Source organism: Rhamphochromis sp. 'chilingali' (assembly GCF_963969265.1).
Source record: "Rhamphochromis sp. 'chilingali' genome assembly, chromosome: 16".
Lineage (NCBI taxonomy): Eukaryota > Metazoa > Chordata > Actinopteri > Cichliformes > Cichlidae > Rhamphochromis > Rhamphochromis sp. 'chilingali'.
In genome coordinates, this window is record NC_137943.1 from 6,233,509 (window position 1) to 6,250,079 (window position 16,571).

General features: G+C 40.9%; 1 protein-coding gene across 1 annotated transcript in view; it reads left to right on the top strand.

Annotated features, from left to right (window-relative positions):
• The window catches only part of LOC308412332 (E3 ubiquitin-protein ligase MARCHF6-like), a 24,508-nt gene extending 10,023 nt beyond the window's left edge, over positions 1-14,485 (top strand). Inside the window, exons 9-26 of the mRNA XM_080906590.1 lie at positions 121-153; positions 481-532; positions 629-687; positions 780-860; positions 1,359-1,427; positions 1,571-1,645; positions 1,874-2,008; positions 2,097-2,216; positions 3,900-4,000; positions 4,619-4,756; positions 4,970-5,162; positions 5,248-5,317; positions 5,760-5,941; positions 6,050-6,184; positions 6,468-6,557; positions 6,725-6,857; positions 9,866-10,001; positions 10,848-14,485. Of these exons, the coding sequence (XP_080762716.1) occupies positions 121-153; positions 481-532; positions 629-687; positions 780-860; positions 1,359-1,427; positions 1,571-1,645; positions 1,874-2,008; positions 2,097-2,216; positions 3,900-4,000; positions 4,619-4,756; positions 4,970-5,162; positions 5,248-5,317; positions 5,760-5,941; positions 6,050-6,184; positions 6,468-6,557; positions 6,725-6,857; positions 9,866-10,001; positions 10,848-10,926 (1,881 nt within the window). The 3' untranslated portion in view covers positions 10,927-14,485. The remainder of the gene's footprint in view (positions 1-120; positions 154-480; positions 533-628; positions 688-779; positions 861-1,358; positions 1,428-1,570; positions 1,646-1,873; positions 2,009-2,096; positions 2,217-3,899; positions 4,001-4,618; positions 4,757-4,969; positions 5,163-5,247; positions 5,318-5,759; positions 5,942-6,049; positions 6,185-6,467; positions 6,558-6,724; positions 6,858-9,865; positions 10,002-10,847) is intronic.
• The last annotated feature ends 2,086 nt before the right edge of the window (positions 14,486-16,571 follow it).

A 16,571-nucleotide genomic window follows, 5' to 3' on the forward strand; every position in this document is an offset into this window, starting at 1 on the left:
AAAAAATATCGAACCGTGACACCAAAGTATCGAACCGAACCGTGAATTTTGTGTATCGTTGCACCCCTACCTGAATGTGTTAAATGGTGACTCTAACAAGTACTTTGTACTATGTTCTAGATGCTGGGGCTGGATGGTTCCCTAGTTTTCTTGGTAATTCTACATCTTTCTTTCATATTTACATTTCTGACACTATTTTATGCACTGTTTAAAATGTTCTCTGCCAAAATTAGTCATTCAGTGTAGATTGATGATTGATTCATTGTTTGTTTTTCAAACCACTTTAAAGCCTTTAAAATCACTAAAAATAATACAGAATAATGCGTAGCCACCTGATCTTGTTGGAAGGTGTTCAGGATGATGGAGCTGACTTGATCTGTAGCAGTTGCTTTTAAAAGTTTGAAATAATAGTTTAACTGAATTTCAAAATAAACCTTTTCATAAAGTGAAAGCTGGAGTTCTGTTGTGTGTCCTCTATAGGAACATGTGTTTTGGGTGGTGTCTCTCAACACACTCTTCATTCTGGTCTTTGGTGAGTCCCAGTATGTTTGAGTAATGTGATTATGATGAGTACATTATGAGAGAGTCATGGGTTCACTTCTAATACACCCTCTGTATATCTCTCTAGCATTTTGCCCATATCACATTGGTCACTTCTCAGTGGTTGGACTTGGTTTTGAAGACTATGTAAGTGCTTAGGACACACGTGTACACTTAGAACACTGTACTGTACCATGAGTTTGACCTACACTAATGGAATTTCTTGTGTTTGGTTGTAGCTCAAAGCCTCACACTTTCACGGCCTTATCACCACCATACTGGGGTACATCCTCCTGGCTGGAGTCCTTATTGTCTGCCATGTATCCTTGACCTAATACAAGTATTTGAATCTTACACACTAAGAGTGTAGTTGATTTATCACTTGGTAATGTTTGCTACAAGGACAATTTGTCCAGTTTTTATTAAATATTTTTGCTATAAGTTCTTAACTTATCCACTTATTTAAATCCTCATCAAATGTATTGTCCTATAACATGAATATAATCTAACTTCTACATACTATAGGGTAACTACAAATCCTGATGAACGTCGTATATTTTTGGATATATGCGACCTAAAATGTCACAAAATGGGGGGGGGGGTATTATTTAGCTACAGTAGGACTTCTGTGAATATCAGGAGAGGTTTTTGGTCTTAAGGCCATCTTTTAAGCACAGTCCTAAAAAACCTTAAGAGAAACTATTGATCATCTTTAGCTTGAAGCTGTTTGTATCTCAGATGAGGCTTTGTTTCATAGTGCTGATTAAGAAGTGCAGGTTGTCAAACTTTCTGTGAGTCCTTAACTGCCCCTCTTTTAGGCCCTGGCTTCATTAGTGAAGTTCCAGAGGTCCAGACGCCTGCTGGGTGTCTGCTACATTGTTGTCAAGGTAAAATAGAGCGCTGCAGCACTCTGTGTTGGTTTTTGTTTTCTGTTTGTCTAAATAGCAAAGCTTTCAGCTGAAACAATAATTAGTGAAATTATGATTACTTGTAAACGGAAGCTAAATTGCAAGTGTTTTCTATGTTGCAGGTGTCCCTACTGGTTGCCATGGAGATAGGCTTGTTCCCACTTATTTGCGGCTGGTGGCTCGACATTTGTTCACTGGTAAGACAAACATGCAGAGTTAGCTCAGCTCATCCTGTTGATACAGTCGCATGCTGGCTTTTAATGACTAGCCAAACACACTGATTGCATCACAATGACGGCATGTGCAGCAACTTGATCAAGAAGGAAAAACAATGTTAAATTGTGAAATGCTCAGAATGCTACAATTCCTAAAAACTGCTTTATAGCTGGTCACATTTTAAACACCTTTGTCTTCATCTATTGAAGGAGATGTTTGATGCCACTCTGAAGGACAGGGAGCAGAGCTTTGACTCTGCTCCTGGCACCACCATGTTCCTCCACTGGCTGGTCGGTATGGTCTACGTCTTCTACTTTGCCTCCTTCATCCTTTTGCTCAGAGAGGCAAGTGGATTGTTACGGACAGTGACATGGAAAACTCTCAAACAATGTTTTCTGAAAAAATTAGAGATTTCCCTCATGCTGTGTGCAGGTGCTCCGGCCAGGTGTGCTGTGGTTCTTGAGGAACCTGAACGATCCAGACTTTAACCCAGTCCAAGAGATGATCCACCTGCCCATCTATAGACACCTGCGGAGGTTCATACTCTCTGTGGTCAGTCAAACATTCTCCAGTTTACATTTAACCTGAAGCGTGACTGAACACCAACCAATCGCAGCAGATGGCCCCGCCCCTCCTGAGCCTGGTTCTGCTGGAGGTTTCTTCCTGTTAAAAGGGAGTTTTTCCTTCCCACTGTTGCCAAAGTGCTTGCTTATAGCGGGTCATATGATTCTTGGGTTTTTCTCTGTATTATTGTAGGGTCTGCTTTATAATATAAAGCGCCTTGAGGCGACTGTTGTGATTTGGCGCTATTTAAATTGAATTGAACAATAATCAGATTTACATTTAGTCTCTGAAAAAAGAAGAAATGTGTATGAGCGCATATACAAGCATAGGAATGGCTAGATAAATATTTGCTGTAGGGAAATGAAAACAAAGTGCTTTGTACATTTTTTTTTTTTTTTAAAGTTTTTGAGATTTCTGCCTCCCTGCCATCTTAATACTGTGAAGTTGAGTGGACTCTTGTTTGTTGGACAATATGTTATTTTAACATCACCCCTCTGAACACACAGATTACATGGAAAAATAGCCAACATCAGAGGTGTTATTTTTAACCCATGTCTATTCTGTCAGTTGACATTGTACTTATCAGAAGCAACTCTCTCTCTCCATCTGTTTTTGAATATTCACTTTTCTTTACTGCCACAGCTCTGATGCACACACAGATGCATTCAGTTCAGCTCTTTAGATCAATTTCAGCCCAATTCCTGTCAGACTAATTCATTCAAGTTAGCAGATTGTTTCTTTTCTCAGTGCTTTGAGCAAATTAAATTTGGATTTATTTCCGTTGCATTTATGGAAATAAATATTCTCTTGATCTGCACAAATAAACCAGCCATTCAAAGTTTTCAAACCTTTCAGGGTTTAGGAAGTGTAGCAATTAAAAAAAAAAAAAAAAAAAAACCCCCAAAAAAACCAAAAAACGATACAAGGTTGATTATTTCCACTATTTCACATACAGGTTTATTCCAGAAAAGCATAACTAATGCAGCGATGAAGCTGTGGCATACTTCTTGGCTTTACCTCAAAGAGGATAATCTTTTTACTGAGATGACGCAGACCGGGCATTGCTTACTACAGCATCATATTAATTCTAATGACACTTTTAATGAACGTGTATAGACACATACACCTGGTTATGACACACAACATGACTTCATTTATAGAGAGCTGCTCTTCTTTTACTGTTAGCACACATCAACTTGTTAAAATATTAGGAAAGTGTGTGGCGTAGCAGGCACTTAGTTATCGGAGCACATTTTGTAAGCTGCTAATGTCGTGTAAACATGTCAGGCAGTGTTGTACATGGTAGTCCTGACATTTTTCTCTGTGTAGGAATTGTACAAATTAGTAAGAGACTCACAGGAACTGAGATTCAGAGTTTGACATTATTTTTGAGTTTAAAGTGTAGTCTGTTGAATGCCTGACTTTTAAATCTGTTTACTGTATCCATTAATCTCAACACTCCTAATGTTTGGTTGAACTGACCCGGCAATCAAACTGTCATAAGATGTTTTCTCATAAGACATTTGTACACACTTGAATGCCCTTTTTTCTTTCTTTTTTTCTTTTTTCTTCTTTTTTTTTGTTAAATGATCCATCATCCATTCTGAAATTTGATGATTTAATGCTGTTGTTGACTTACATATGTATATCTGTGTGTGTGCACATTTTCAGGTGGTGTTTGGCTCCATTGTTCTCCTGATGCTTTGGCTTCCTATAAGAATCATCAAGCTGCTGTTCCCAAACTTTCTTCCCTACAATGTCATGCTTTATAGGTACAGAGTAAACATTTGAAATTCTGAAAACTATTGATGACCCCAAACTGCAGAGTTTACGTTTGTTTTGTTTTTTTGTTTTTTTTCCTAAGTCACTGTAAAAAGACCCCTGGGTGCTACTTGCAGTCAGTCAACAATGTTCTGTTCTGCATACCAAATATTCTAACAGCTAAATGTTATTACAATAACGCTTTTGATCTGATAAATGTCATTGTTTTAAATGTCTGTGAAGGTTCTCAGTCATCCAGGTCATCGTTTAAAATGTACTGTGATGACTGTAGTCTAATCATAATGGATACGATAATGAGTCGGTCTGAATTGAGGAGCAGTGTCTAGTTTTCATGTTATGTTAGACGTCTGTGATGAAAACTGTAGAGTTTAGTTATAACTGCAGTTCCTATTTTGATTAACTATATTAAAGAAACCGTATAATCCAGTTACATTTTCAAGAACATGATTTGGGATCTAGCGCTTGACATAATTTAAAATACACATTATCTTTGTCTTTAAAGCACTTAAACTGTGGAAATGGGAAATCTGTAGAAAATGAACTGCTCAAAGGTCGTGATGTGTACATTGTGACGTGAAACGAGTTTGGTTTGTGTTCTTCCTCTGCAGTGACGCCCCGGTCAGTGAGCTGTCGTTGGAGCTGCTGCTGCTTCAGGTGGTTCTGCCAGCACTGTTGGAGCAGGGCCACACTCGCCAGTGGCTCAAGCGCCTCATCCACGCCTGGACATTCACAGCTGGATATGTGCTGTAGGCTGGAGATGCACACACTCGCACACACTGCCAATTTAAATCTGAAGCATTTAAGCACCAATTTGACTTTTTATGATGACCTTTGGCTGTGGTAATTTGGAGAAATGAAACAACGAGACGTACAAAGAGACCACGGTGTGTGTTAGTTTTTGTCTTCAGTCTCATACACTGTAATAAAAGACTGCATTTGCTCAAATGGCTCTCCCACAGTGATCTTCACTCCTACCTGCTGGGAGACCATGAAGAAGATGACAACCAACAAAATAACCATCCTGGTCGCGTTAACAACAACCGGATCCCGGGCCTCGGGGAAGGGCTTCACGCTGCCCATCAGGCCATTCTGCAGCAGGGTGGCCCCGTTGGTTTCCAGCCGTACCACCGGCCCATCAACTTCCCCATGAAGGTGGGTGCTCATCTCAAGAGTCCTGTCACTTTTGAAGCCTCTGCTCATATTGAATGTTAACCGTTTTGTGTTTCCTCTTGTTCAGATCATTCTGTTGGTTGTCTTCATGTGTGTCACACTGTTATTAGCAAGTCTGATCTGCCTCACACTGCCAGGTAAGATGCAAGCAGGCAAATTATCTCGTGTACATCAGCGGTCCCCAACCTCTTTTACGCCACGGACCAGTTTATGCCCAACAATATTTTCATGGACCGGCCTTTAAGGTGTCGCGGATAAATACAACAAAATAAAACTAGTACCGTTACCGAAAAAAAGGTTTATTCATAACACACGTGAGAAGACCCAGGAAAACAGAGTAAACGATAACAAAATAACGCTGAAAACAGATTTAAAAACCCTGAAAACTATACATTTCACACCTGAGCCTCAACTCTCGCAGCCCGGTACCAAACAACTCTCGTACCGGTCCGAGGCCCGGTGGTTGGGGACCGCTGGTGTACATGATGTCTCCTGGCCCTAGCTTTCAGCTAGTCGTTTTTTTTTTGTTTTTTTTTTTTTCTTTTTCCCCCCCTCCACCTTCTCCTCCTTCTCTCTCAGTGTTCGTGGGTCGTTGGTTGATGTCCTTTTGGATGGGCAGTGCCATGGTTCATGAGCTGTACACAGCAGCCAGCGGTCTATACGTCTGCTGGCTGTCCATTCGAGCTGCCACGGTGTTGCTGTCTTGGATGCCACAGGGACGGACAGTCATCATGCTCAAAGTCCACGAGTGGACGCTCATGGTAATGTGGATTTCTGTCCCACCGACTGCAAATATATCATTTCTCAGCTGTTCTGTGGCAAGTTGTATTCTGATTTATGGATTGGGTGTGATGTCCTGATGGGAACAGATCCTTAAGACGGTGGTGGTAGCCCTGCTGTTAGCTGCGGTAATTCCTCTGCTGTTGGGTCTGCTGTTTGAGCTGGTCATTGTTGCTCCTCTCAGAGTGCCACTAGTCCAGACGCCTCTCTTCTACCCCTGGCAGGTAGGAACACTTACCTAAGAAAATGTGAATAAATTTCTAAATGGTGAACTAAATTGTTACTTCTTGGATTTAGTTACTGCATTATTTTTATTCTTCTCAACCATTTTATTTTCTTGTTAATGCTGCTTGTGATGTTAAATGAATTGATCTAATCACAGCAACAAATCAACACCTTGTGTCCGTTTTGAGGATGTTGGCATGTCAACATTAGAAGCATTCACGTGATGATATTTTGCGATGGTGTCTTTGTGTCCTGGTTATGTACTGACTCTTTGTGTGACAGGACTGGGCGTTGGGTGTGCTTCATGCTAAAATCATCGCTGCTATAACACTGATGGGCCCTCAATGGTGGCTTAAAACCGTTATTGAGCAGGTCAGTCTTGCATTCTTCAAAGTTGCAGTCAAAATAACGAATAAACACTTAAACAATGCAGATGAGAAATGTGCAAAAATGTCAGTATCATCAAACTGATAAAATCCTGTTTTCCCACACTGGAATGAAGGAACTGATCTCCCTCTCTCCCTCCTTCCTTCCTGCAGGTGTATGCTAACGGCATCAGAAATATTGACCTCCATTTCATTGTGCGTAGGCTGGCTGCCCCAGTCATCTGTGTGTTGCTGCTATGTCTCTGTTTGCCCTACACAGTCTCTAAAGGTGTTACACCACTGTTAGGTATGTTGCTTGAAATGTCTGTCTTTCAGGGATGTATGGATATTCTTGTATCTTAGTGTACACAACAAAGATCACTTTTTAGTGTTTAGAGGACTGATTTCTGGTGTATTCATGTTTCTGGTAAAGTTTTCCTTCTGTAATTGGAATAGGAGATGGCCTAATGGGGGGGGGGAAAAAATTATACCCCCTCTCTAAGATTTTAATATCAATTGTGTTGGGAGACTGCAAGATGGTGTGTGTGGTGAGAATCTACTACACAAATGTGTTCAAAGGAAGTGGTTCATGATGAATAAAGTGTGAAACTCAGTGAATTGAAGAAAGTAAACAGGAGCATTGCATTGAGAATGAGGTGACACAGGAAAAGGCTTATAGTGAGTTATGTCAAGCTGGACACTAAGGAAAGAGAAAAGCACTTGCATCGACTGGCTAGTCAAAGGGAGCAAGCTAGATTGATCAAGCAGCAGGTCAGGATAATTCGGGATGCAGATGGAAAGAGTACAAAGAGAGGGAGACCAAAACCACTGGAGGGTTTATTTAAAAAAAAAAAAAAAAAACACACAATCTTGGAGAATGAGAGGAACCCTGAAGAATGGAGACTTGTCCTGATTTTTTTTTTTTTTTTCCCAAGAACAAGGCTGATGTGCACAACTGTAGTAACTAAAGAGGAATCAAGTTGATAAGCCACACTGTGAGGCTGTGGGAAAGAGATGCTGAAGCTGGGTTAAGAAGCAGGAGTTCAATTCAATTTTATTTATATAGCGCCAAATCACAACATAAGTCGCTTCATAGATACAGAGAAAAACCCAACAATCATATGACCCCCTATGAGCAAGCACTTTGGCAACAGTGGGAAGGAAAAACTCCCTTTTAACAGGAAGAAACCTCCGGCAGAACCAGGCTCAGGGAGGGGCGGCCATCTGCTGCGACCGGTTGGGGTGAGAGAAGGAAGACAGGATAAAAGACATGCTGTGGAAGTATGGCTTCATGCTGAGAAAGAGCATTACAGGTGTGGTGTTTGCTTTGAAAGGGGGACTGGCTAGTCGACTGGGCGATCGTGGCTCAAGAGTTGGGAGTTCGCCTTGTAATCGGAAGGTTGCCGGTTCGAGCCCCAGCTTGGACAGTCTCGGTCATTGTGTCCTTGGGCAAGACACTTCACCCGTTGCCTACTGGTGGTGGTCAGAGGGCCCGGTGGCGCCAGTGTCCGGCAGCCTCGCCTCTGTCAGTGCGCCCCAGGGTGGCTGTGGCTACAATGTAGCTGCCATCACCAGTGTGTGAATGTGTGTGTGAATGGGTGGATGACTGGATATGTAAAGCGGTTTGGGGTCCTTAGGGACTAGTAAAGCGCTATATAAATACAGGCCATTTACCATTTGAAAGTGTTGCTGGAGAAGTACAGAGAAGGTCAGAAGTTACACTGTGTCTTTGTGCATTCAGAGAAAGCATACGATAAGGTGCCAAGAGAGGAACTGTGGGAGTGCCTCAGGGTGGTGCAGTACATGAGGACAGCAATTCAGTGGTAGATTTGAGGGACTATTTTTGCAGACAACATTGCGATCTGTACTGAGAGTAGGGAACAGGTGGAGGGAGAGAGGTACAAAATGCATAGAAGGTGAAAATGTGAAGGTAGAAGATTTCAGAATAACTGAAGTCAATACAAAGCAATGGACGGTGCAGAACACTGCAGGCAGGGTGGAGAGGGTGCAGACGAATGTGAGGGGTGATTTGTGACAGAAGGATGGCAGGAAGAGTGAAAGGGAGACCTGCTGTAACAGGGGGTGTCAAACTCCAGGCCTCGAGAGCCGGTGTCCTGCAGGTTTTAGATATCACCCTGGGTCAACACACCTGAATCAAATGATTAGTTCATTACCTGGTTTCTGGAGAACTTCAAGACATGTTGAGGAGGTCATTTAGCCATTTAAATCAGATGTGTTGGATCAAGGACACATCTAAAACCTGAAGGACACCGGCCCTTGAGGCCTGTAGTTTCCCCACACCTGTACTAGACGAAGGAATACAAGAAGAACTCATAAGTGTCATAGATGTAGTTAAGGATTCCTCCTTAACTACAGAGGGTTGGTGTGACAGATGAGGATGCTGGGTAGATGGAAGCAGAGTGGGGGCTTCTAAAGGGAATAGCCAAAACCTTTACAGTCAGTCTGTGCAGTACAGATGAACAGGTTTCTTTTTTTATGTTTACATTATGTGGTATTTCTTATAATTCTCTGTAATACAAGAAAATGAACTTGTGGCCAAATTGTGTAACTTAGACATAATTATTATTTTATGATTATTAGTAATGAACTGTCATTTTCCCTAGATATAATAGCATTTGAGATAGCAGTGATCCATAAAGTAGACCTATTATACTCATTCTTGGACTCCGCTAGAGTAGCTTTAGATGATTCACAGTTCAAGATGTACTCAGAAGTTAAAGGTCATCAGAGGGACAGCTTTAGTGTAGCCCCTCAGTTCATCCTCTAGTCTAAAATGAGCCCTTCTAACTCTTCTTTCTTTAAGGCCTCTGCCTATTACTTTTGCTGATACTGAAAATTTAGAGCAGACTGAGACTCTGCAACTTTGAGAATGAAAATAAATGTTGTTGGTTGTTGATTAAATTAGAAACTGATCAAAATTCAGGCACAGAGGCCAGGGTACCGGCAGAGCCTCACTAATTTAGACAGGGTGCATTTAAAATCTGCTTTTTATGCAAAGCCTATTAAAAGGTAGCTGTGGTTTAAACAGGGATTTCCGATGTTCACATAGACAACACATGCATTTAAACAACCTGTCAATTAAGAATTCCCAGTCCTCTCCTGGGAATAAACTGTTAGCTGTTCTCTAAGCAGCTGATTGGTTTAGTCTTTCCTCAATGTTTACTCTTGACAAATGTTAAGTGACTTGCTCTCTGGCACTTACCTCACCCTCTCTGTTATAGCCCATCAATTCCTGAAGACGACCCAAACAGCAGCTCCTGTTTCACTGCTTGTTCTCTCTCTCTCTGTATGTAGGAGTACAGCCAGAGATGCAGACACTTGTGGAGAGGAGAATCTATCCGTTCCTGCTCATGGTCTTCATCCTATTGGCCATCCTGTCGTTTCAGATACGACAGTTCAAACGCCTCTACGAACACATCAAAAATGACAAGTGAGTAGTGGTGATACTTTTTTTTATATATACCGTATATATTTTTTATTTTATTATATAAACTGGGGGGGGGGGGCTCTGTGTTCTAGTAGGATTCAGAGAAAATCCAGTAGCGGAACCTTGGTGTGGAAACACGATTCCATTTATGTTTGTCAAATATTGACAGGAAAAAGGTTTGGTCAGGGTCATGTTTGAATTCATTGATGCGTATTCACGCTCTGATCAGTAAAGCTGATCAGTAATTCTGAAGGAGAGAGTAGGGAGGTGTGAGCGACACAGAAGTTTATTTTCCAAGAAGACAACTTTTAAGGCCTCAGTTACATTGGCTTGGAGACTGGTTACCACTGGTAACCATAGCAACCACTGTTTACTACAGAAAAATGAACATTGGCAAGTGGTCGTGGGACATTGCTTGCTGTCGTTAGATGAAATCTGTCTCACAGGACTGCACATAAAACCTCCCTGTGATCGCTTTTGTTGTGAGCAGATTTCCGCTGTTCTGCATGCCACCTGTCTGCAAACAGTCTTACACGAACCACAAATGGAGGCCGTTGGTCTTCAAGTCAAACCTTTTACTTTAAAGTCGCCATGAAAAAAATATATTTTTATAGTGGTTCATTTTTTTTTTTTTTTATTTTGCCTAAAATATTTCAACATAAAATTAAACAGTGTAAAATGTCTGCACGGCTTCCAGGGTTGTCCCTACTAGCGTGTTAGTGCAGTTGTAGCTCTGCAGTGGGAATACGAGGAAAGATCTTAGCTAGTCAGTGGTGTGCCCTTCCATGCTGCTCTTTAAATTGTTTGCAGAGCTAACAAATAAGCTAACTGTTTCCATCCCTCCTGCAGGTACCTGGTTGGACAGCGACTGGTGAACTATGAACGTAAGGCGGGCAGGAGCATGTCCTCCTACAGCACCTCCTCATAGACTGAACCGTGCTGTGGGATCGGTGGAGCATACTCACACTAGCCCATCACCAGTAGCCACCATCAACGTATTGTGATGAAACCTCTTTTGTTTTCTTCCTGCTCGGCTGTCTGCTTCAAACGCAGACTGAAACTCGTCAACTGTCCATCCTGGTAAACGTTCATGTCCAACGCAGCTGAAGTTTTCATTTGTATTTCACTTGTTTTTAAAAGGCTTTGTGTTGAAGTCAGATTTTTTTACCTCAGACTGTGCTTCCCTTTGAGTGAATGTTGTAAAGTAGTGTCTGGGTCACTTTGTTTAGACCTGTACATAACCACAACAAGAATCCCTCTCTGTTCCTGTGTGCATCAACAAGTTTTCCTCACCTCCCTTTATCAGAATGAAGTAGTCAGTGATGAGGAGAGACATGAATGACGTAGCAATGTGATTGTATTTTTTTTTTCCTTTTTTTAGTGGTTTTTATTAGATGTGTGCGTTCATATATTTTTAGTCTTGTATATTTCTTGAGTGAGCTGGTAGATGACCCTTTGAGAATTAGAAAAAATGAAAATTGCATTTCTTTATGGCCACACTCACCAAGGACGGGCTCCTGTGGTTTGTTTGTTTTTGGAGGCATGGGCCTGTAAGTTTGGAGATCAGTCTGGTTTTTAAAATGAAGCAAATTCACCTTCTACAAAGGAGAGGGTCTAAACCTGAGAATAGAAAAGTCACAGCACAGAACAAATGAGTTTTCAGGTCTCTCCATTAAATTTTAAAGGTTTTTCACACCCAAACAGCACGGGAGCACAGCAGGTGGTTGAGATAATTTCTGCAAATGCCTCCATCGATGAGCAGAGGATAACACACAGGCAAACTGTTTACACTATGGCTGCCACCGGCTGCTTTGCAAGTGATGTGACTGCATTTCTTTATGCTAAATCCCTGGACTGGGCTTTTTTACATTTACAGACCCTGCAGTCTGATTGGAAAAGGTTTCAGCAGAGAAAGTGGGACATAACTGGAGGCAAAATGTTCTTCCCAGTTTAATTTGGACTGACTGTTGTTTTTTTGTTTTGTTTTTTTTAATGTTTGTTTGTTTTTAGTACATCACTCTTAGAGGGACTTAGAGATGACAGAGCTGGCAGTGCTGCTAATCAGCTACTCACACTAACCTGAAAATCAGCTGTATAAAATAAGAAACATGACTAATGAACTGAACTGGAAAACTCAAGCACCCCTCACACAGAGCCAGCTTGTGTCGGTGCTTTATTTACTTCCTGATTTACTTGCTCTGATTAATCATGTAATTGCTGTGACTTGCTAAGCTCAGTCAGGTCAAGACGTAGCGCATCAAATCAATTTAGTTACAAGTAACACCCTAATGCTGGCTTCACATTAAACTTTTGTCTATATTTGTAGGGTAGATGGAAATGGGCTCGTTGTCTGATGTGTTTCGTGTCTCCACTGAGAGACGGGCGCAGCTTGCCCAACTGACTGTCACTGCAGGACCTGCAAAGCAGGAATTGCTGATGGTGTATCCATAGATTCTTAGGGTTTTGTTTTTTTTTTTTGGTTTTTTTTTGGGGGGGGGGTTGCCCCATCACTGCAGTGTCCCTACAATTGTGCTCCTGTTGGTTAGTGTGCTCCTGTTGGTTAGTGTGCTCCTGTTGGTTAGTGTACCGCGGAGTGAGACAATTGGTTAAGGACAGTGTCGTTTGTTTACGGAAAAGTCTTCACAGCACAACTGAGGGTGTAGGGTACCAAATCTTTTAGGTTACTGAGACGAGCTTTGATGGAGCTGAGAGTTTTCTGCATCCCTGATTTAAAATGAGTTAACAAAGTAGTTTTTAGCTTAGCTGCTACTAAATATTATTAGGATTTCCAGGTGTTACTGTTGCATAGTTAACATTAAGTAGAGCAGTTTGTGGTGAAGTAAAAGAGGGGTTTGGGTTTTGTTTTTTGTTTTGTTTTTTTTGTTTGTTTTTTTTCCCCGGAACATGATAAATATGCTAGCTTCTCTGGCAGAAGAGGAGAGAACAAATGAGCTGAAACTGACCCACATTCACGTCTTCACCTGCTCACAGGTCCTTAAGGTGATTTTCAGAGGAAGAAACGGATTATTCTCTGCACTCTCATGTAAGAAATTCACTGTTAATTGAAAATAAGCCTTGAATAGCAGGAAGCTGGAAGAAGGTGGCTCGTCCTCGATTATGTAACACTAACATTCACCTGTGGTTGTTCTTGTGTCCTGCATACTTAGCATTGGCATGCATGAAATGAGCAGACTGTATCTGTAAACCAGCATAAGTACTGCAAAGAAACTGTCTTAAATAGAAATGAGAAGTTTGAATGACACCTGCATGATGCTGATTTTTGTATCTGTGAAACTAGTTTGCAATTTTACAATTTTAAGGAGTAGTTGAACATTCTTTGATGGGCTGGTTTCATGAGAACATTGATACCACAGTAAAGTCAGAGAGTAGTGAAACTGTTAGCTTTAAGTCAAATTGCAACAGACGCCACCCACTGCACCTGTAGTTAATGACTGATTAATAAATTAATTGTACAATTTTTCAGTTTCACAAACTGGAACAAGTCACAAAAATGACTTTTATGAAAAAGCCAACATGTTCCATGTAATCTCCTTGGATTTTCTTAGATCACTATACGTGTTGACTAAGTGCAGTGACGTCTGAAGATTGTAGGAGGTATTCTCATGTAACATGTGGCCTAAATGTGAAGAATCGTTTCCCCAGAGTCACATTTCACTTTCTACAAATAGCTATACTCACTGTGCATGTGGAAAAGTCATTGTCTGAGATTTGTCCTCCCACTGTCTTACTTGTGTGACCACATTGTTTGCTATGCTGCCCAGCATTTCTCCTTTCACATGACAGAGTTGTGATGTGTCCTATGTGTAGATCCAGAATGAAAGCAGACAATTGGGTTTTAGAAAAGATTTATTTTCACTGAGTGAAACGAGCTCCGGCTATTTTCTGAATCATTTTTGTTACTAATGAGAACATAAAACAAATTTTATTTTAAGCGACTTGATTTGGTAACTAATTTTTTATGCAAATGTTTTAATGTTTTGCACCTTGTACCACACTTTGCAATCATTTCAGAATCCACTGTAACACAGTCATGCTAGCTCCATTTATTTTAGCCCCAATGAGACTGAAATGTGTCCGTATCTAACTGGCTGTATACAGTGGCTTTTACTTAAATCATAGGTTTTCCCTAACACACTGAATTATTAGTGTAATGAGTACAAACTGCTTTTCTGCCGATTGTGAATGACATCAACTTTAGTGCTTCTTTAGCTGTAGTCCTACTGCTGTGTGGAGTGCTCAACTTATATAAATATATGATGCTATAAAGTGACCTTTTTAGTCTTTGAACTGAGCTGGACACTTTGAATTTTAGTGTTGAATTTTTAGAAGAAATTATTTCTATTTTTATATGTGGAAAAGGCAGTGGCATGTACTGTAACATAAAGATGTATACTTAAAGCTCTGATTGTTGGTTCAGTCATATGAAACATAATAAATGCTTGAAAAGATTCCTCAAGATTGCTGTTTGTTCAAGTTGTGGCCAATGTCTCCTTTAAACAAATGTTTAGTCTGGGACCCAAGCTACATGTGAAGTCCTTAAAGACACTTAACCTCTTTTTCCAATAGGTGTTAAACTTGTCGCACTGCCAACAGGCCCAGACAGGCCGGGATGTGTTTGAGTTCTAGAGATCACAGGGGTCAAGGGGTGAATCTGATACCTAACAGGTGTCTTCACCCGTCGCAGATGGAAGAGTTACTGTACACTTTCTTGGAGAACAGTAGGAGTGATTTCCTGAAGGGTTCTTTATGGCAGTGAGCTCTGCTGCCTCAGTAGTGTAGAGTGGGAGAGATGGGTTGTCCATGATGGAGAGCAGTTTGTTCAGTGACCTCCTGCCCCTCAAAGACTTGAACGCATCCAAATTCTGACCAATGATGGTTTCAGCCTTGGGAAACAGGAGACAGCTGAAGTGCTGTCACTGATCCCGAGGAGCTTCTCATTCAGCAAAAGTGATTGGATGATGTTAAAGGCACTGGAAAAAACAATTAATTTCATTTAGATTTTTTTAGTGCCAACTCACAAGGCACTTTAAATTGCATTTTAAAGACCCTTACAACTATCCAGAGAAAAACCCCAACAATCAGATGAGACTTGGTGACAATGGGAAGGAAAAACCTTTAACAGTTAAAACTTCTGGCAGAACCAGGCCCCACAATCACCTCCTCACTCCTGCTTTTCCTTCTCTCGTGTTGCCTCCAAACACACCTTCACCTCCCCTCTTCCTTTGTCTTTGGCCAACAGTTTCCACCGGCACTCTAGTGATGATCGTTAACCCGAGCCCCAACCGATCTGGTATGGAAATCTCATTCTTCTTCATCCGCATGTTTGGTTTGGCAAAGATTTTATGCCAGATGCCCTCCCTAACACAACCCTCCCCATTTATCTGGGCACTAGGAGTATACAGGCTTGTGGCCTCCCATGTGGTAATGTTATGTTAGAATTCATATTTTGGTACGAAGACTCATTCCTGAAGAAACCCTTGTTCCAATCAGAGGGGTGGCTAAGTCATGTTATATGAGTACCCCTGCACGTTTCATGGTGCTACTTTGTGGAAACATGCAGGTGTTCTAAATATTTATTCACATAAATTTATTTCATAATTAAAACAACATCAATCACATACGTGAGTGTCAGCGGTTCAGAACAGTCTAATTCCAAACTGGAATGATGTCTAAGGAAAAAAAAACGGCTACAAAATAGGATATGGGGTTATTTCTGCCAAATCCAATTACCTTTGTGCTAATGCACAGTCTTAACAGGTAGCCCAAATACAGATTAGGAGCATATGCAGTGGAAACCTGATCTCTGCTGTCAAGCTAAATCTGATTTTCCCAACCTGTGCTTCATTTTTTAACAAGCAAAATGGGCTCAACGTTTTCATGCCGATTAAATCATAGAGTAAGCGGCTGTGGTTCAGAAGAGATTAGCACTGTCAAAAAAAACATTTCCTTTTCTGCTCTATTGTAAAACCTTCAGACTTCAGGCAGAAAACAAGTGTAAGGTTTCTCTGACAGATTTCTACTTTGCATAACAATAATTTCAGACTTGGAGAAAAAAAGTATTGTGCTCATTGGAAATTAAAACAGTTAACAGATGGATTTAACAGCTACAGATTAATGTTCCTGTGCCTGATAGAATTTCAGCTGCTTAAACTTTATCCTAATAATAGCTAATAATGTTACCTGCCTGAGGTACTGTAACCTACTTGGCAAAGATTGGACTACGTGGAATTAATCCCATGCTGTCTGATACAGATGTCCAGATTGTAACCAAGTATACTGATCTACAAACTGGTAACAAATAAACAAAATTTAACAAAAGACGTTTCACTGTGTGGTATAATTTTGTGTTTATTCCTTTATTTATCAATTCAGTTCAGTTCAATTCAATTTTATTTATACAGCGCTTTATATTGTAAGGTAGAGCGTAATACATACAGAGAAAAACCCAACAATTATATGACCCCCTATGAGCAAGCACTTTGGCAACAGGGGAGGAAAAACTCCCTTTTAAAAGGAAGAAACCTCCGGCAGAACCAGGCTCAGGGAGGGGCA